At 32.2% G+C, this 21,213-nt stretch overlaps 2 protein-coding genes across 6 annotated transcripts; one reads left to right on the top strand and one right to left on the bottom strand.

Moving 5' to 3' along the window:
• The first annotated feature begins 796 nt into the window (after positions 1 to 796).
• Positions 797 to 13,761, top strand: LOC103841713 (LOB domain-containing protein 29). Of its 4 annotated transcripts, XM_033280155.1 has the most exons (4): positions 797 to 6,473; positions 6,622 to 6,714; positions 6,838 to 10,051; positions 10,174 to 13,761. In XM_033280155.1, exons 3-4 carry the CDS (start codon positions 9,755 to 9,757, stop codon positions 10,552 to 10,554), a joined length of 678 nt encoding a protein of 225 aa, XP_033136046.1. In that variant the 5' UTR covers positions 797 to 6,473; positions 6,622 to 6,714; positions 6,838 to 9,754; the 3' UTR covers positions 10,555 to 13,761. The 4 variants fall into 4 exon arrangements, with proteins under 4 accessions (XP_033136046.1, XP_033136045.1, XP_033136044.1 ...); XM_033280154.1 differs by having other exon boundaries at positions 6,622 to 10,051; XM_033280153.1 differs by having other exon boundaries at positions 797 to 6,714.
• A 775-nt stretch (positions 13,762 to 14,536) lies between these two features.
• On the bottom strand, positions 14,537 to 21,111 carry LOC103841712 (deoxyhypusine hydroxylase). 2 transcript variants are annotated; one of them, XM_033280124.1, is made up of 8 exons: positions 20,840 to 21,111; positions 16,276 to 16,291; positions 15,980 to 16,113; positions 15,649 to 15,887; positions 15,437 to 15,575; positions 15,144 to 15,270; positions 14,956 to 15,074; positions 14,537 to 14,864 (listed from the first exon to the last, which is right to left on the bottom strand). In XM_033280124.1, exons 1-8 carry the CDS (start codon positions 20,993 to 20,995, stop codon positions 14,832 to 14,834), a joined length of 963 nt encoding a protein of 320 aa, XP_033136015.1. In that variant the 5' UTR covers positions 20,996 to 21,111; the 3' UTR covers positions 14,537 to 14,831. The 2 variants fall into 2 exon arrangements, with proteins under 2 accessions (XP_033136015.1, XP_009116508.1); XM_009118260.3 differs by having other exon boundaries at positions 16,276 to 16,296; positions 20,845 to 21,109.
• Positions 21,112 to 21,213: the final 102 nt, after the last annotated feature.

Below are 21,213 nucleotides of genomic sequence, written 5' to 3'. Positions count from 1 at the left end.
CTAAGATGTCTACAAAAAAGCCAGGAAAAACCACAAAAAATTTAGTAAGTAGTGAAATTTTGAAAAATATTTAATTTTTACCCACACATTTTTTTGTACCCACTCAAACAAATCATTGGACTATATATTAATATATATGCTCTTGGTTTAAACTAGGCTTATTGCTATTAGAGCATATTAGGGGTGTTCAATCCGGATATCGGTTCGGTTTCGGTTCGGTTTTTTTCGGTTTTTGGTATTTCGGTTAGTAAAATATAACTACCATTCTAAATCCATATTTACTTCGGTTCGGTTCGGTTTATATACCGTCGGTTTTCGGTTTATTCGGTTTTATACCAAAAAACATAATTATTTTGTTTGAGATCATATTATATGAATTTTAGAGTCATATTGTCAACACCGTCATTTATATAAACATGAAGGAAAAGTTTTTCCACTCTTCCATATTTAGTGTTCATTAAAGTCATGCTTTTTCAATTGAAAATTTTCCATTAATTATTATCCATCAAATTTATAATCTTCATATTAATTTAGTGAAGACTAAAATAAAGCAAAAAGATCAAAAAAAGACTTAGAAAATAAAATGTCTGAATTGTGATGTATTGTTATTTAGTTATAGTTCAAGTGTTTTACAAATTAAGGTTTTTTATTACTATAAAATTATGGTAATAGTTATTAACATAAATTTAACTTATGTAACAAATAGATTTTCATGTATCGTTATAAAATAGACACATATTTACATGTTTCTACTTTTAATCGGTTTTGTTCGGTTTATTCGGTTTAATCGGTTATATACCAAACCATATCCAAATCCTACGGTTTTTATAAAGTTATATCCATTCGGTTTATATGGTATATACCAAAACCAAACCATATTGTCTATTTCGGTTCGGTTCGGTTCGGTACGGTTCGGTTTTACCATATTGAACAGCCCTAGAGCATATCCAAATCACTTCTATATTTGCCTCTATTATAGCATTTAGAGGTAAAATCACTTCAATCCTACTCTATTTCTTCCTCTAAATTAGAGATTGCTATTTTCATCTCTATATTTAGATGAATAAATAGTATTCCCCTATAATAGAGACATTATTCACAAAATGATCATTTAACTTTTTACTTTAACAATTATAACCAAAATAAATATTTTTTAAAGAAAATGTATTGTTTATATAAATATATAATCATACTTTTTTATTTACATAAAAGTTTCTATAAAAATATTCAGTGTAAATAATATCATAATTTTATGAATGTTGAACTAAATTGGGTTGGTTTTCAATTTTCATAAATAAAATGTATTATTTGTAAAATTAGAAAAGAATATATCAAAAATATTCCTTTTTAGAGGAAGAAATAGAAGAATACATTAGAGACAAATCTATCTCTATTATAGAGAAATACATTGGAGATGATCTTCGTAAATATGTATCTTTTATTTTCGAAGAAAGGACACTAACGTAAATAATCTAATATGTATACCACTTTTTTGTGCAACAATGTATAAGATTATATATCGTTAAGTTCATCGTTTTTTGTTTGTTGGAGCATGGAAAAGAAGTATACAAATGTTTGATAGTTTTTAGTTTATATAACAAAATGCTAGTTTTATGTGCGAGTGCGCGCGCGCGCGCAGGTACCTGCACGTATTATGATTGTACATATCAAATGACCGCACTCCAGGCAAAGATATATAGAGATCATACTAAGTACCAAATATTAATATACAGTATCTATAACCTATCTTATAAAATTCGAACCAAATAGAAAAAAATCTAATACAAATCAATAGGTGTGGATTTATGTGTGTAACTCGCTGGCATGTCGTAATTTAAATCTTGAAGTCTTAATAGTGTATAAATCAGTGAAATTCCAAACACGTGTAATGGACCCACATTAGGTCATATGTTGTCGGGTTGACTCTCGTCAGGTTCAGATGGGTCAGCATCATTTTCCAACATATTTGTTTCTATACTCAAAACAAAAATATATACACATTTGTAGTCTAACATGAATCTTACCCACAGTTATATCATTATTATCATATGTATATAAAGCTCAGAACGAACGATTCGCTCTTCAATTTGTATGATTTACATAACAAGGTTAAGTAAATTATAATTTATTTATATCATTAGCTGTATCTTAATGTGAAATATGAACCTCAAAATATGCCATTTTTTTTTTTTGTAACTGATATGCCATTTTATTTGTCAAATTGAACAATGACTATTCCATAACCAGTTGTATTGTTTAGGAATATCATCAAAAAATGTTAACTAATGTTCAGAAACTTTTCAAAACACTAGTAGTTTTAATCGTTCAATAACTTTGAATAATATTACTATAAATAATTGTTTTTTTTTTTGCTTTTTATATATTGAGGCTTAACTAAGACCGATAATGATTTTACGAACGAATAAATAGTTGGAGTAGTGATGATGATTGTAAAGTGAAAATTAGATGGACGATGAGTTGTTAAAGAGAAGCGTATGACGTGGACAAATAGTCAAAGTAGGACCCGCAAAAATATATTAACGATTCAACTTATAAAAAGAGCAGTGCACCCGTGCGCCGATAGGTTTGGCCTTTCTCGTGGACACGTACCTTCTTTTTGTTCACTTTCTTGATGCAACACTATTTTATAAACCTTAAGGGTTTGTAGTGGTTACTATTATATGCCTGTCTAGAGACTAAATAAACTTTTCTAAAGACTGTATCAACTTATAAACATTATTGATTACTTTTGGTTTTATTATAGTTAAATGAAAAAGAAAAATTTAATTAGAAAATTATTATATAATTTTTCTAACACCAAATACTTAGATTAAATTAAAAGTCTAATGAATTCAAAAGGTTACAACCGAAAATATAATCGGCGGTAACATGATACGTGAAAATAACAAAAACATACTAAAGGGAAAAATGTAGCAAAAGAAGAAAAAAAAGAGTTCCACTGAAAAATTTCATTCAAAAATTTAAAACCATTATTCAAAAGAAACAAGAAAAAGTCAAAGTTGATACTCACGTTAAAGCATCTGATCGAATTAACTTGAAAACAGTTATTATATAGCTAAAATTATAGAATGCATAGATTTATATTAAAATAAAACATTAAATTTAACTAATACATAATCTGTTTTATATTAAGTGTCACTTTTAAAGGAATCAAAGACACAAAACTTTATAAAACGGTTCTTTGTTTTATTTATTTCTTTCTTAGCTTTCTTTCTTACAGTTAGATCATCTTACATTTGATCTCTTTATATAGGTAATAGGGATCCTTGTCTTAACTTATTACTAGTCTATCTAGGATTCTTAACTTTATCCTAAACATATAAGTTATTCTAATTATTTTTAATGAATAACTTGTTCTTCAAGTAACCTTGAAGCTTATCCAACATTCTTCCTTCTAAGCTTCAAGTCATTTGCACTGTGGTCTTGTACCTTGATCAGCTCCCTCATCTCTTTAAACTTGATCCTTGCCAGTGCTTTAGTTAGTATGTCTGCGCGTTTTTCTGTTCATGGTATGTGCTCCACGTTGATCAGCTCCCGTTCGACACACTCTCTAATAAAGTGGAAGCGCTTGTGAATGTGTTTGCTGCGTCGGTGGAACACTGAGTTCTTGGCAAGTGCAATAGCTGATTTGTTGTCCACTCGGATCAGAGTTCTAAAAGATGAGGGAGCTGATCAAGGTACAAGACCACGGTGCAAATGACTTGAAGTTTAAAATAGAGAATGTTGGATAAGCTTCTGATCTGTCATCGGGTTTCCTTAGCTGACCTGAGTCTTTATTTGCGTATGCCATACACCCGAAGACTCTAATGTGAGATATGCTTGGCTTCTTTCCTTTTATACTTTCATAAGGAGTTTGATTAGACAAAGCCTGAGCCTGAGCTCTGATACCAAATAAAGGAATCAAAGACACAAAACTTTATAAAACGGTTCTTTGTTTTATTTATTTCTTTCTTAGCTTTCTTTCTTACAATTAGATCATCTTACATTAGATCTCTTTATATAGGTAACAGGGATCATTATCTTAACCTATTACTAGTCTATCTAGTATTCTTAACTTTATCCTAAACATATAAGTTATTCTACTTATCTTTAATGAATAACTTGTTCTTCAAGTAACCTTGAAGCTTATCCAACAACTTTAACATTTTTTTCTTGTTACATAAAAAAATGTCAATTTCAATGCAATTTATACTTAATTTTAGCTCAATATCAATTGTAAAATGCACTGATAAATAAATGTATTTATTTAAAATAATATTGGTTAAATAGATGACATTAATGAAAACATAAATGCATTTCAATCAATTTCATAATATGTGTGAAAAATGTATAAGCGACATTATTTATGAAACGAAGAAAGTATTAAATTATCTATTTAGGATAGAACTTAAAGTTATAATTTAAAGTGTACTAGGAGTTTTGCCCGCACATGCGGCATAATTATTTAATAAATATTTATTAATAAATATACTATTAGTTTAAAAATCAAAAAATTAAATAAAACATGAAATTTATACTATTTTATGAATCTTTCAATTTCTTAATTTCTTAATTTTTATTGATTTAAAAATATTATTTTTGGATAACAACATTAATATCTTGTGAATATGTTTTTATCTTGAACAAATTTTTATTATATTAATTTATAAACAATGATTTAATCAAAAAAAAACAAAGATATAATTGGTAATATAAAGTGATGTAATTAAACCAAATTCTAGGAATTAGCATAACCTATAAAATCTCAAAATAAATCAAAAGCACAAGAATGTTAAACCAAACTCAGCATTGCATATTATATTAGTCAAAGTAAATAAGAATATTGATATATGTATAATTATATTGTAAAATACTTCCTATAATAACTGAACAAACACTCAAGCAAACCAACTTTGTTGATAAACAAAACATTAATATGTAATGTATAAGATAAGAACATTTCCTACTTTTAAATAGAGATTACTATTTTCCTATAAAATAATATTTCTTAATTGTAAATCATAGTTTGTTATTTTCAAATGGTCTTTTAACTTTTAAACTTTAATAATTATAACTAAGACAAATCATTTTGGAAAATACATTTTTTATAAAAAATAATAGAATCACATTTTTATTTACATAATAGTCTTTTAAGGAAATTTTAATTTAAAAAAAGTTATATTTTTTTGAAAATCTTGAAAAATTAAAAGTAAATAAAGTAAATTTTAAATTTTCATAAATATAAGGTACTTGTTGCAAAATAATATTTTGAAAATATTCTTTTTTGAAAGTTATTCTTGCAACAGGATGATAACAATAAAAATTTAGTAAAAATAAAAACAAAAAATATTAAATTTTCAACTTAAATATCAAATACAAGTTATTCTTGCAATTGAATGATAAGAATAAAAATGAAAATATCACGAAAATCATGTTAACAAACAAATATAAATCAAATTTATTGTTATTGTTTATGTACTTCGTTTTAGTATTTTAATGCTAAAATAAATTCAATAATTTTTAAAAATATGCCATGACATATTATGTTTAGAAACAAATATAAATCATTTTTTGTTATTTTGTTTAAAACTATTTATAACATTTTAGTATAATGATAAATCTAATTATGATATGTGTATATATAATACTAATTATAAAAATAAATAAATAAGAAATAAAGATGTAGATGAACACAAAATAAATACATGGAATTATCTTCTTTTTTCAAAAAAAAATTCCATTTATTTTTGAAATATTTTTATAATATTAGTTTGTAATCAGTTAAATAATGAATTATATAATTTATTTATTAGATATTAAAAGTTTAATTAGTCAAATTAAATTTGTTTAATGATTTTTCAAATAATAGTATAGATATCATTTTTTTTTAAATGCTATATAATTTAAATATGACTGGTCGTGTTTGTAGAAAGGAGAGATACTTTCGTCAAAAAATCAAATATGATCGGTCTTCTAATATTTCTTTTTGGCAAAGGTCTTCTTAGGGTATAATTAACCCTAGTACCCTAAATGGGGTGCTCAAATTTTTTTTTTGATTTTTATCTGATTAAAAAAAAATAAACCAATCGCGGGCTGCCACGTGTCTGTGGAGTCCGCGAACAGTGGGAACAACCGACGTTTACTGCGGCTGAACAAGCGCTGCTGCTTACTTTTTCCATTTTTTTTTTCAAAAAAAAAGGTTAAGCACCGGGGTAATCACCCCGGTTAATGGTGGTCTTATATTTCTGATAAATTCATACGTAACCTGAAACTGCAAGCTCTCTTTCGACCTCTTTAACTCTCTTACAGGATATTCACAGTTTCACACTTTCAGTTGCCTGTTCTTTTTCAACATTCCAATATTTCACCATTATGAAATCAAATCATTAAATTTCCTCAAGTTTGGGCACTTTAACCATAATATATGACTACTGTACGTATGGAGGAGCCCTGGTTTCTTCCAAAGATTACAAGTATGTTTTTTTTTTTTTTGATTACAAGTATGTTATATTTATATAATTCACCGGCGTTTAGATATTCATTATATTACTGCTACTACCTTGTCTGATCTATGCATTATGCATGCATCTAAATTCGGTGGTTATTAATAACTGCTCACAGTCAAAGTCACCGTTCAGTGAGTTCGCTATTTGTGAATTAGATATACACCGACCGTTCAAGTAGTGTCTTGCAGTTCTTCAAACTCTAAACAAGGTATTCTTAAAACTTTAAAATTTGCATTGGCAGACGCAAAATGTAATATGAATAACCAAATTACTTTGGTTTCATAACAGATATTCTATTTTTTTCCTTATTAATCCTCTATATTAATTATAGGATGACTTGAATATAATATGGATCCGCTTATAACAGTGATTAATCTCCAAGGATTACTACTCGATCAATTTCAACTTGGTATGATATATTCAATATAAGTTTCGTTGTTCAATTGGTAGTTTTCAAGGGATCACAACTAAAATTAGTAAAAACGACGTGTTTACCTAATTGTAACTAGTAATATTAGATTGTAGAATTCATAAAAATAAAAATAAATTTAGATATAAATATAATTATAAAATGGAGAAAGCAAACAAATTGTTTTTCCTATTGTTTGACCAAAAGCGAGAAAGATGTTGCGCGAGAACATGAAACGTTGTCTGCTTAAACTTATAGTGCTGACAAGTTATCCTTGTGTCTTAATTAAATTGGAAGATGACTTAATCAGGTTTTTGTTCTGTCTAATTGTTTCCTTAGTTGTACATATATAAAATTTAAACAAAGTTATACGTGCATAAGGATCGAAGAAAGAAACAAAACAAAATGAAGTCCTTTCGGTACACGGAGAGGCCTCACTAGTCACGACCCGTATATATAAATATATAAGCAACCATATATAAACCAAATATGAGTTTGATTGGTAACGACAATAGCTTTAAAATTTTTGATATGGCGTTAAATTTTATTGATGTATAATTTTATGAAAAATTCTAATTTCTAAAAACTTACTATGGATATTTAGTTCTATAAACCATTTATACAACTCTAAGTTGTAGGTTATTTCAAAAACTATGATTTTAACTTTTTTTATTAAAACTTGATTACTGTAAATTTAAAGTCGTAAAACTAAATGTAAGTTTTAGACAACACCCCACACCATTACCAATCACACTCTATATTTGTTCTGTTCTTAATGAAATTTACCCTACAATTAGTTTAATTTTATCATGTTAACACAATTCCCACAGTTGTGATTTCTCTTTGAGTTTTCTTTAATAACTTAATCGTAAATTATTCCTTTTTATCATAGTTTGAATTATTATTTTAAGGTTGATTTAAATTCTCGATATTGCTCGACAACCGTGACCCTCTTGTTCAAGTATATCGTATACCCCATATGTTGCGTCCATTGTCTCCATGGTTGGCACATTTTCTTTTCAATTTAAAAAAAATTCAGAACGTCGTCCTTTTCGTAAAAATGTTAAGAAAGAATTAAGTCCTTGCTAATATAGAAAAATATTTTTCTTTAACACAAGTATATGTATTTTTGGCAGTCTCTTATAGTATAATATATTCATCTTATACGAAGCTCAAAATTCTTAACGGAATGACAACAAATCCAATCAGATTTATGAGAGCATGTTTTGTAAAGTTAGATGAACAGAATAGTTTAATTGGAAGAAAAAATATGATAAGAGCAACAAAAAACCAGAAAACACAGTTAAGTATGCTTATTTTTTTATTTTTTTTTTTTTACCAAAAAAAAAAGTATGCTTATTTTTTATACAGTAAGATATCCTGGCTCACATTATGCAACCATATTAATTATTAATAAATACGAGAGTTTAACGCATGTGGATAAACACGATCTAGCATAGGTTTTTAAGTTAATGGATCCCTAGAAAATTTAAAGGATCATAGCTAGATCGATAAACCTGAGGAATAGCCTATATATTATTGTAAGAATGTTGGTGGATACTGTGGATTGGCACAGCCGAACAGGTCCACAATTAGAGTACGTATCTGTATATACACATACAATACTATATTATTCAATAATGGATATTCTTTATTGCCTATTGGTATTAGGAAAAATATTTTTCCAACATTACAGTAGCCTCTTGGATAATTGAAGTATGAGCTGATATTGGGAGCTCTAACCACTATACTACCAAGAGCATGGAGAAAATTTTAAATGCAATTATAACGTTAGACACTCATTAACTTAAACAATAAAAATGTTCGTTTTTGTATTTGATCATGCTTAAAGTTTGTGAAATAAACAAAACTGAATGTAAGTATGTATTAATTTAATATATTGTTTGTTATTTTTAATTTGTTATAAGCGCAAATTTTAAAAACACTCTTTTTACTGTATTTATGATACATTTTAAGAGACCAGCGAGTATGTACGTATTACTATGATTTATTTGTACCTATGTAATTTAATATATATATATATAGGGATTTGAAATAATCATGCTAGAATATTGGTTTTACTATAGAAATAATGTCTTGACAGAATATTGCAATTTGCAAACCTATCAATCAAAAACCATCATATATACAATTCTTTTCCAGAACTGATTCTGATTAAAATTTTCCTTATCATAACTTCTAATAACGTTGATCATTTTCCTTGCTAACTAACCCTTTTTTCAGTGCTAAGGTTTACTTAATCAAAGAATCTTCACCAGCAACAGATAGACTAATATTTGAAATATATCTTCTCAAATGTTGGAAGGGTTTGTTGGTTAGAAGGTCTAATTGTGTAGTTAATTTGTTTTCTATTTTTTCCTTTAGGTTTAATCAAATTGGTTTAGTAGAGATGTGCACGTCCATTCTACTATGCAATATCTTTTTGGTACATATCATTTTTGATATATAAATCAAGCCTGCTTTTCTTTTAATTTAAAAAATAATGAATCTCTCATTTTTAATGCATACAAAAATCCAAAAGGATTGTCAATTTATTTAACAAGAAAAATAAAATTGTACTAATGCAAAAGGAATGATTATAAATATGAGAAAGTGTAGGCCATTAAGCAGACAAAACGTAATTAACAAATGGATTATTATATGTAACCCACCTTCTTCTTCACCTTTGGCATTGTTTATAAAATTTCTCTCCTTAAAGCTATGTACTCAAGCCTCAAGGTGAAAACAAAAACCTAATTCAATAGCAACAAACACACAATTAATCCCAAGGTTAATTTCAACCATTTTTATCAATAATTCTCAACAACACCATCATATCATGAGTAGCTCAAGCTCTAGTTCTCTCTCTGGCTCTCCTTGTGGAGCTTGTAAGTTCCTCAGGAGGAAATGTTCAAAGGGATGTGTGTTTGCTCCATACTTTTGTCATGAACAAGGAGCTTCACACTTTGCGGCCATTCACAAGGTTTTTGGAGCTAGCAATGCTTCTAAATTGCTCTCTCAGCTTCCCACTAGCGACCGCTGCGAAGCAGCCATTACAATCTCTTACGAAGCTCAAGCTAGGCTTCAAGATCCCATCTACGGCTGTGTCTCTCATATCTTTGCTCTCCAGCAGCAGGTACTTTCTATGGAAACCCTAATCTTGGTATTCCCTATCTACATAAACATATATACCCAAAATATAAAAATATTTAGCCAACGAATTTTGTTTGTAATTGCTTATTTTTGTTGGGTATATAGGTTGTGAATCTACAAGCACAGCTTGAGATTCTAAAGCAACAAGTCGCACAAAGCATGATGTTTGCTGATTCACCATCATCAGAAAACCCTAATAGCTTTTATGGAGACACTACTAAGACTACTTCTTATCATCATGACCATCACCAAGAACATCAAAATATTTATCATCATCATGATCAGACCCATCTAGTCAACCAAATCGGAAGCTTAGGAACTGGTCAGCACGGAGATGCGACGGTGAATAGTTACCCCAGCCAAAACTCCTCGGGCTTGGGAGAATTCTCTATCTACCCTGAATTGGAACAACACTTGAACACTTTCAATCAAGATCATCTCAAAGAGCTTCAGTCAGCAAATTTTGGTTACATATCGTTCTCGTGATGGTTCTATCAAGACAAGGGTTGATTCATATCACTATCTCATCTATATATATTGATTATATACATACCTTATATATGTGTCAAGACTTTTTGATGGTTTTAGTGTGGATTGTTGTTGTTGCCTAGCTCCAAGAACCGGCTTTGTAATCATAAATAAAGAATACTAGATGCCCTAGAAATATATAAAGATCATATATTAATATCCTCAAGATGTTTTTAGAGTATATAGTCGATCATTGTGCTAATCGTCTCGATATCACCCCAAACTTGTCACGATCTAAACTTAAAAAGACACAAATCTTTTAGTTATCTAATAGACTCTGTTTGTCTTTATTCTTTAGATTTTGCTTGTACGTACAATCTAGTACACTTAATCAGTGGACCTTGCTGTCTATCCTTCATCGGAGAAAGCTGTTTTTGGATCATTTTAGATAAATAATCTGGGATTTTTTATTTTTCTTACATTTTGTTGGGCATAAAGACTAATCACCACATGCTCTTAATTAGGTCAGCCAATTCCGGTTTTCGATTTCTTACAAATGAAATGTGTTATATTTCTTATTTCTCTTAAAACGATATAATCATATATCTTTAAACTTTTTGTATAGTTGGATACCCTACAAATTGTCGGCAGATAATCTTGTTATATACACTTATATATTATTCTCGGTATGATTGATATCTTAAAGCTTATGAAAGATTACAGAAAGTTCTTATCAGACTAATTTGTATGTTTTGTTGTTGTTGTTGTTGTTTTGCAATACATACTTCCCTTGATGTTTTAAAAATGATATTTATCTCATCATTATCATCAAGTTTGTAGACATAGCACATCAACGGATTTAGTTTTTTTTCATAACCATTATTGCGATTTTCATTTATCATTTGATTGATATATAATTAACACTTGTCATATAATATAGTTTTTTTTTTCAGAATAGGGTTCTATACAAATATTTTGGCCCTTACGATAATTATTTGCTAACGTTAAATGTTTGTTTGGTTGTCGGAAAGTCTATTTCAAAATTTTATTTTGTCTATCCCATGTGTATTTTACTCAAAATGCAATCGTATAATTATATCGACAAATAGATCTCAATCATAATAAGGATGTAATAAAAATTTATAAAAAAATGGACAATACCTATGCATTTGTTTTTTTCTGCGCCAATATTTAGTTCTATTTATTTTACCAAAAAAAATATTTAGTTATATTAATTAAACGATAAAACTCCACTGAATATATGAAACCACCCGTCTTCTTTGTAGTTGTAGTAGTAATTAGCTTTATGAAATAGTAAGGCCTCAGCAAAAGAACCAGAACTAAAGAACCGAATTGGAATCGGATCGAAATACCCGAAATCAGAATCGGACCAGAATCTTCAAATATCCCAACAGTTTCTATATTTTTATATCTGAAATAATCGAACCGAACCGGAACCAAACTGAGAACCGAACGGATATCCGAATATATAAAAATATTAATTATATATACATATAATATAACTAAATTTATACTTTTTAATTTAAAGATCTATTAAAAGTATCTGAAAATAGTTGAGGATAACTAAATTATTATAAAGTATCCGAACTACCTGAAAGTACCTGAAACTATCCGGATAGTTTTATCCGAAATATCCAAAGTAATCCAAAATATCCAAAATTCTTACATAAATCATCCTAATTATTTGTTATTTTACCCTAAATAACCGATATTTTATTTGAATTACTCGAACTACCCGAATTATCCGAACCTGAACCAGAACCAAATGAGAACCGAATATTTTTTGGGCATTTCCCGGTTCCTAGTTTTACTTTTACTATCCGAACCGAAAATAAGTCAAGTAGTAAATGGATACTTTAGCGCCCTACCCGAACAACCCGAAACCCAAAATACCTGAACCGAACCGAACCGATACCCGAATCCCCGTGATGTGAATTTAGGGTTCATCAACATAATCACAATAACATATTATGCTATCGTTATATCATCTATATTATTAAAAATGAAGTACATTTTGTTATTGTTTGTAAACATGGACAATAACTGTTTGAAAACATGGATATCAGTATAAAAATGAAGTACATTGTCTTTTTAGTAATTTCATGAATATAATTACATTAATTTTTTTTTCATATTTCACTTAGTTTAACAATTTAATTAATTATATTATCTCAATAATGCATAACATCATTACTTATATTACCTTAATAATAATAGTACAGATTTTTATTTATTAGTTAATCAATATTAACTTTGTGTTAATTATAAAATAAAAATGTAAAATAATTAGGTTTTGCATATGGTTAAATGTTCTGTTTAGTTTGTTTTACTAAATTTTTTTTATATTTTAGTTTCAATCGGTAGAAAATTACTTAACAAAAACATAATTCAAAAACATGTTTTAGTGAATACAATATAAATTAAATCAAAATAATAAAATTGTATTACAATTACGATCATTTAATTTTCCACTCCATATAATTATTTTACTAAATAAAATACTCTTTCTATTTCACTTACTTTAGCCAAACACATAGAAATTCTTTTTTTTTTTTAGTTTCTAAAATTAGTTAGGCATGAACATTGGCTATCCATTTAGGTACATATTATTCTTTTTGGATATCATTATTTTTTTTGTTTTGAAATTTGGCCTGACATGAATATATAAATTTTTGTGTGAGTTTTGAGTTAAGTTTTTCTGCGTTCGGTTCTGATGTATAGAAATCTCAAAATATATAAATAACAAATGTATTTTGAATATTTCTACCAAAAATAATCATATTACCGGATTCGGTAATACAATTAGTTATATTACGACTTATCTAAAATATATAAAATTAATTATGAAAAACAAATACTAATATATAAATATATGAAAACAAATATCAGCGTGGGTGCGCGGATCAATCTCTAGTAATATATTATGCTATGATCATAGATATCCACTTAGCGACTAGTTGGTAACAAAACCTGAATCTAAACACCGATTTATATTTGGTCACAAATTTTTGTTTATCAAATATTTCAGAATGTTATTTAGCAGTGATGTTTTAGCAGTTAGATCGGAAGTCGATGATAGAAAAATACAAAAAAATATCTAGCAAAAAAGTCATCTCATATCTATACTATTATTTGCGAAGTAAATTTTTGGAATCGAGTTCTCACGTTAAAAGTTAGAGTGGTTAATAACGTTTATACCCTTAATGAATAAAATGTATAACTAAATTAAAAAATGAAAATAAAATTTTAATTTATTTGATTAGATAATTGATTAAAATTAACAATAGTAAGAATTATCCAAAATCTGAAAATATAATTTAAAAAAAGAGATAATTTATGTATATATTGTATTGTTATCTGAAAAAAAAACTTTTAGTAAAAAGTTAAAAACATGAATTATATAACTAAATATTAATCAAATAAAATGTATAACTAAATTAAAAAAATAAAAACGAAATTTTAATTTATTTGATTAGATAATTGATTAAAATTAATAATAGTAAAAATTATCAAAAATCTGAAAATATAATTTAAAAAACAGATAATTTATGTATATATTGTATTGTTATCTGAAAAGTTAAAAACATGAATTATATAACTAAATATTAATCAAATAAAATTCTTAATTATATAATTAAAAATAGAATATTGAATTATCCAAAATCTAAAGATATAATTTAAAAAAAAAGAGATAATTTCTATTTATATATATATATATATTGTATTGTTATCTGAAAAGTATTTTAATAAAAAGTTAAAAACACAAATTACATAGTTAAATATTAATCAAATACTTTTTTTAATTATATAATTAAAAATATAATATTAAGTTATTTTAAGATTTATTTTAGTATAATGAATATAGTGTAAAATTATGAAAATGTTTAAATCCGTATCGCGGACAAAACACCTAGTATGCATATATCTATATATTATATAGTCAGTAATCACGAAATACCGAATATATACTAACAGCTTCTTAATATGAAAATATCTATTACCAAACTGGCATTAAAAAGAACAAATAGTCTAGTCTACACGTCAAGTATTGTGGTTACCTCCCTGAAAAGTGTAAAGACCATTAAGCCCATTAAATCTGTCAAAATATTATCTTTGCAATTGGATTTCTACAGGCCCAACAACATTATTTTAACGGTTACATTGGGAGTAAACATTTTCCCCTGACACGAGTCGCGCACTCTGTAAAAAGTTGTTATAGTTTGTGTTCCTTCGTTGGTAAATGATAGAAGAATGGTTATGATCCTTGATCATTCTTAGTGAACAAGTGGGTCTTGAGTGAAAAAGAACTGCAAAACCATGTTTTGATATGTGTCATTACAGATTCACGGTCCCAAGGCAAAACAACAGGGGCAAAGAGTCTGAGATCAAAGTATTTACCTCGAATGATTTGCCAGAATTTTCAAATTCCAACATGCTCAATGCAACTTCACAGCTTTGTGAAACAATCGGCTCAGGGTCCCTTGAGAACTCTTGCAGCAATGCGATGCTCTGCTCATCTGAAAGTAACCAAGCACAGTCAAGTTATGATAGTTCAATGTAATGAATTGCATTGAACGGGAGGATACCTGCAATAGAACCAAGTGCTTCAGCAGCCTCATGTCTGACCATAGGATGCTCGTTCACATCTCTAAGTATTTTGCTTAGAGTAGCTAAAGCAGCTTTGTTTTGCAGTTGCCCCAAGACATAAGCTACCTAGACAAAGTGTATAAACAACAATAAAGTCAGTTTCATTTTGGAGAACAGTGAAGCAAAGATTCAAACACAGCTCATGCTACTTCACGAACATAACAGAAAACTAAGTCCTCACTAGCAAACAATGATAAACTGAAAGTCATCAAACGTAGGAAACTTGACAGACCTCATGACGTAAAAGGGCACTATTAGCACTCAAAGAATCAACTATAGCAGAAACAGCGTCCTCTCCACCATGATTCCTCAGAGCGAAAAGAGCAGCATATCTCTCATACATGCCTTTAGTTTCATCCAGAAGAATCTGCCTGTTAATCAAATAACCTGTCACAAACTGAAAAACCATCTAGAAGATTTAGAGTTGGTCAAGTTTAGAAGAACCTAAGCTGGTGTACAGAGGAGAAAGCAGCAGCAGGAGCCGCAGGGTCAACAGACATGAAAGGTGATGATCTCTCTGTCGTATCTAACTCCTTCTCCGCATCAACATTACTCAGATCTTCAATCCTTTTGAGAGCTAACTCACACGTTTCCCGAACCTCTTGTGCTGGATCCAAAACCAAACTTCTCTTCAAAATCTCAGCATTACCCGCTAAACCAATGGCTCCAAGAGCTTCTGCTGCCTGTTGTTATATTATATTAACAAACAATCAAAAAACGGTATTCTTGTACAGAAAGAAAAATAGCATTTTAACTTAATCAACTATATACTCACCTCATGGCGTACTATAGGATGCAAAGACATATCATTAAGAACAGACTCTAGAGCAGGAACTGCTTCAGCATCTTGCATCTGTCCCAACGCAAACGCAGCTTCATGTGCCAACAAGTTTGATGAGTCTCTGGCCGCTGTCAAAACACAATCCTTCCTCATGAACCAAAGCTTCAATCTTTACTTAAAAAATCAATCCTTTACTTTGATTTCATACTACTCAAAGACTCTATCCTCAAACGTTCTACACAAAGTAACAAACTTTTTTTGGTTCCGAGAGGAGCAGAGATTGAACTAACCGAGGATTAGAGCGTTGCGAGTGAAACTCTTTATAAACTGAAACTTCTGTTTTCTTATTTTAACAAAGACAACGTAAGCGTTGCTTAAATAACAAGGCGTACAACTACTTCCTACTAACTCGTTAACAACTAAACCACTTCCTATAACAGAGGAAGACTTATTCAAATAACTTAAACAACAAGAAATACTTGAAACAAACACCGAAAGACTCGGTCTTCTTTATTCATCAATCCCTCCCTTAAACTTGAACTTCTTCCTCAAGTTTAACCTTCTTTCACTGTTACTCCAATGTCTGCCCTCAACTTCTCGAACACTTCAAGCTTTACCGGTTTTGTCATGATATCCGCTAATTGCTCATGAGTTGAACAATACTCCATTGAAATGATACCTTCATTCACGAGCTCTCTTAAGAAATGGAACCTCACATGTATATGCTTGCTTCTTCCATGTAGCACAGGATTCTTTGATAACTTGATAGCTGAACTGTTGTCGCAGAAAAGAACCGTACCATCACCTTGATCAAACCCGATTTCAGTTAACATATTCCTCATCCATACAGCTTGACAAGCTCCATTTGCTGCAGCAACATACTCTGCCTCCGTGGTAGAAAGAGTAACGATGGGCTGTTTCTTTGAGCTCCAAGACACAGCTCCTCCTCCAAACACAAATGTAAAACCTGATGTGCTTTTTCTATCGTCTTCATCGCCTGCATAATCACTATCCACATACCCCACAAGTTTTTCTTCTCCACCACGCAAGTACTGAATTCCGAAACCTGCAGTCCCTTTCACATACCTCATGATACGCTTGACAGCCATCATGTGTTCCTCTCTTGGATTCTCCATGTATCTACTGACCACATTCACAGAATATATTAAATCAGGTCGAGTAGCTGTTAAGTACCTCAAGCTTCCCACAAGTTGCTTGTAAGCCGTTGGATCCACTTCTTCTCCAGCTCCTCTCTTTGTCAGTTTGTTGCCTGGAACCATCGGATTTCTCACAGCATTGCAGTCCTGCATCCCATACTTCTTCAGAGTCTCCAGAGCATACTTTCTCTGACTTATAAAGATCCCAGCTTCATCTTGTATAACCTCCACACCTAGAAAGTACTTCATCTTCCCTAAGTCCGTCATTGAGAACTCTTCTTGCATCGATTTTTTGAAGCTATCAAGCATGCTTTCCGAGTTGCTTGTGTAGATGAGATCATCGACGTACAGACTGATGATCAACGAGTTCCCTCCTTCTGTCTTTACGAACAATGTGTGTTCGCAGTAACACTTCACAAAGCCTTCCCTCATAAAGTAACTCTCGATCCTGCTGTACCAGGCCCTAGGAGCTTGTCTCAGACCATATAGAGCCTTCTTTAACTTGTAAACCTTCTCACCATCTTCCTGAGACTCAAACCCCTTGGGTTGTTCCACGTAAACATCCTCCTTCAGCTCACCGTGCAGGAACGCGCTCTTCACATCTAGTTGGTAAATGCTCCATCCCCTTTGAGCCGAAAGACCAAGTATCAACCTGATTGTGTCCCATCTGGCCACTGGTGCAAAGACTTCATGGAAGTCTACTCCATAGGTTTGGTGAAATCCCTTAGCCACAAGCCTTGCTTTATACTTATCCACCTCTCCTTTTTCATTCAGCTTGGTCTTGAAAACCCATTTTACGCCTATCACCTTTGCGTTCTCAGGTAGACTGACTAACTCCCATGTCTCATTCTCTTCTATCGATTCAATCTCGGCTTCCATGGCTCTCCTCCATATGTCATATCTGACCGCTTCTTCAAACTTCTCTGGATCATCACCGGAGACAAACATGGCAATCAACTCTTCACCATCTTCTTCCATAATCAGACCCCTCCCATCAACTACGTAATCTTTCATCCAGACTGGTTTGAGTTTGCTCCTTCCTGCTCTGCCTGTGTTTGATCCCTCTCCTGTTCCTGGAACATTTTCTTCTTCTACCGCTTCTGGTGCAGGAACATGTTCTTCTTCTACCATTTCTTCATTTGCTACCGGTTCTGCTTCCAGATTCTCACCCTGACTCTTCTCTTCTTCAGCTTCATCATCCAAACATTCGACAAACTTTTCTTCATCGTCATTACCTTCCCAACTCCACTGCATCTCCTCGTCAAACCTCACGTCTTTGCTTATTATAATCCTCTTCCCAATAGGATCATAAAGTCTATAAGCTTTCGACTCCTTACTCACACCAAACATGACGCATCTCACGCTCTTCTCATCTAGCTTCACACGCTTCTCGTAAGGTATAAGCGCATAAGCTACACAGCCAAACACACGAAGATGTTCTACAGTCGGCTTGTGATTGCTCCACCTTTCACTTGGCGTTACTTCTCCTAGTCTCTTTGTTGGGCTTCTGTTAAGGATGTGAACAGCATATTGTGTTGCCTCTGTCCAATACCTGAGCGGTACCTTCATACCAAACAGCATGCACCTCACCATATTCATGATGCTTCTGTTCTTTCTTTCCGCAACGCCGTTCTGTTGGGGCGTGTATGCGGCTGTCAGTTGCCGTTTGATACCGTGTTCCACGCAGTAGTCCTGAAACGCCTTGGAGTTGTATTCTCCACCTCTGTCTGTTCTGAGACAGACAAGCAGCTCCCCACTTTCCCTCTCTGCAGCATTCTTGAACTCCTTGAAGGTTCTCAGCGCCTCTGATTTCTCAGCAAGAAAGAAGGTCCAGCATTTTCGGCTATACTCATCAATGAAATTAATTATGTACCTCTTGCCGCTTTCAGATGTGGGTGAGATAGGCCCGCAGATGTCGCTGTGAATCAGCTCCAGTCGTCGTGTTGCTCTCCATAGACTCTTCTTTGGTATCTTTTCTCTAATCTGCTTCCCCTTCATACATACTTCACACACTGTCCCATTGATGTTGATCTTTGGTAGACCTTCCACCATTGCCTTATCTGCTAACGTTAGCAAACTGTTGTGATTCAAATGTCCGAAGCGTTTGTGCCAAGTTTCCTCCAATGTCTCCACCATACTCTGAACTTGGTTTGCTTCTAGTGCTTCCTTGGGCTCCTTGACGACAGCAGTTACTACAAACATCCTGTTTGTGGTCATTACAGAGTGCATGATCAGCCTGCGCTGTTGTTTGTGCCAAATCTCACACGTATCTTCCTCGATTATGATCCTCAACCCTTTCTGCTGCAACTGACCAACAGATAACAGATTATTCTTCAACCCCGGCACGAAGTAGACTGCAGTGATCACTTGAATGACACCATTAATCTCCAACCTTAAGTTGCCTTTCCCTTCCACTTGCATCCGCCTATTATCTCCAAGCTTCACTTGTTGTCTGAACTTGTTGTCAAAATCTAAGAACCATTCCTTGTTTCCACACATGTGATTGCTACATCCGGAATCCAAGTACCACACATGTCTTTCTTCAGTCTCAACTTGAGCCATCAACAGGATATCCTCCTCCAGTTCCGCATAGTTAGCCGCCTTCTCCCAGCTAGGACATTCGTTTTTGAAATGTCCCAACTTATGGCACTTGTAGCACTCGATATTGCTTTTGTCAAAGCTTCCACTTCCTCTGTCTTGTCCTCCACGACCCCCTCTGTAACTGCCTCTACCTCTGTTCTGATATCCCCCTCGTCCATTAGAATAGCCACCTCGTCCTCTTCCTCCTTCCATCTTCAGTGCTTGTTCCTCTCCAGTGTGTTTACTCAGGTTCTGCTCATGGACAAGTAGTGAACTCTGCAGCTCATCCACCGACAAGTCTTTGATATCTTTCGACTCTTCTATCGCACAGACCACATAGGTGAATTTTTCCACAAGTGTTCTTAAGATCTTCTCGACTACCTTCTCATCTGACATCTCTTCTCCAAGATTCCGCATGTCGTTAGACACCACCATGACTCTGGAGAAGTAGTCCGTGATTGAGTCACTCTCCTTCATCTCCAACACTTCAAAGTTTCTTCTCAGCCTCTGAAGCTGTGCACTCTTCACCCTTGTGTTGCCCTGATACTTTGCCTTCAGAGACTCCCATATGTCCTTTGCCGTGTCCTTCTTCACGATCGTCTTCAGAACATTTTTGTCAATGGAGGCAAAGAGATAGTTCTTCACCTTGAGGTCTTTGAGCTTCTGATCTGCAAGCTCGGTTCTCTGATCTTCCGTCAACGTCACGTTTCTTCCGTGCTGAGTGATCCCGGTCTCGATCAGCTCCCACCACTCCTTGGATCTCAGCAAATTCTCCATGAGCATTGCCCAATGCTCATAATCTCCATCAAGCTTTGGAATTCTCAACGAGGACTCTTTTTCAGTCATCTCTTCTCACTTTGATTTCACCTAGAACTCACAACAGATTTTGTCAGAGCTCTGATACCACTTGAAACTCTTTATAAACTGAAACTTCTGTTTTCTTATTTTAACAAAGACAACGTAAGCGTTGCTTAAATAACAAGGCGTACAACTACTTCCTACTAACTCGTTAACAACTAAACCACTTCCTATAACAGAGGAAGACTTATTCAAATAACTTAAACAACAAGAAATACTTGAAACAAACACCGAAAGACTCGGTCTTCTTTATTCATCAGCGAGGTCCAGGGCCTTTCAAGTTGCGAAGAGAGAAGAGAGCTCTGAATCGCTCCGAGATTGGCTGCGACTGGTCCACTAATCGCTCGCAGAGAAACTTCTCCACGTCGCTTACGACGCCGTTTACAGTCGGTGAAGCTGAGCCGTTAGGTTCCATCACTAAATCAGCTTCGACGGCGTTTTGGGTCGACGACGGGAGGAACAGAGCCGACGACGAATAGGGTTTTTGTATACAAGAGGAGAGAATCTGCGATTCGTGAAAAGTAGTACAAAATAGGAGGACCTATCTTGATAATAGATAAATTGATTATTTACCCCTACACTAATATTATAAATTCAAATTGACCACATAAATTTCTATTAATTGTGCACTTT

Source organism: Brassica rapa, chromosome A09 (assembly GCF_000309985.2).
Source record: "Brassica rapa cultivar Chiifu-401-42 chromosome A09, CAAS_Brap_v3.01, whole genome shotgun sequence".
NCBI classification, from domain to species: domain Eukaryota; kingdom Viridiplantae; phylum Streptophyta; class Magnoliopsida; order Brassicales; family Brassicaceae; genus Brassica; species Brassica rapa.
This window is presented reverse-complemented; position numbering and strand designations above follow the sequence as displayed.

Bases quoted from the DNA above. Each gene is read 5' to 3' on its own strand.
- LOC103841712 (XM_033280124.1), bottom strand. From the start codon at position 20,995: ATGGAACCTAACGGCTCAGCTTCACCGACTGTAAACGGCGTCGTAAGC. The intron at 15,075-15,143 runs GTATCCTCCCGT...GGTTACTTTCAG, and splicing joins AGCACTTGGTTCTATTGCAG to ATGAGCAGAGCATCGCATTG. The intron at 14,865-14,955 runs GTAAATACTTTG...ATGGTTTTGCAG, and splicing joins ATTCTGGCAAATCATTCGAG to TTCTTTTTCACTCAAGACCC.
- LOC103841713 (XM_033280155.1), top strand. From the start codon at position 9,755: ATGAGTAGCTCAAGCTCTAGTTCTCTCTCTGGCTCTCCTTGTGGAGCT. The intron at 10,052-10,173 runs GTACTTTCTATG...TTGGGTATATAG, and splicing joins TCTTTGCTCTCCAGCAGCAG to GTTGTGAATCTACAAGCACA.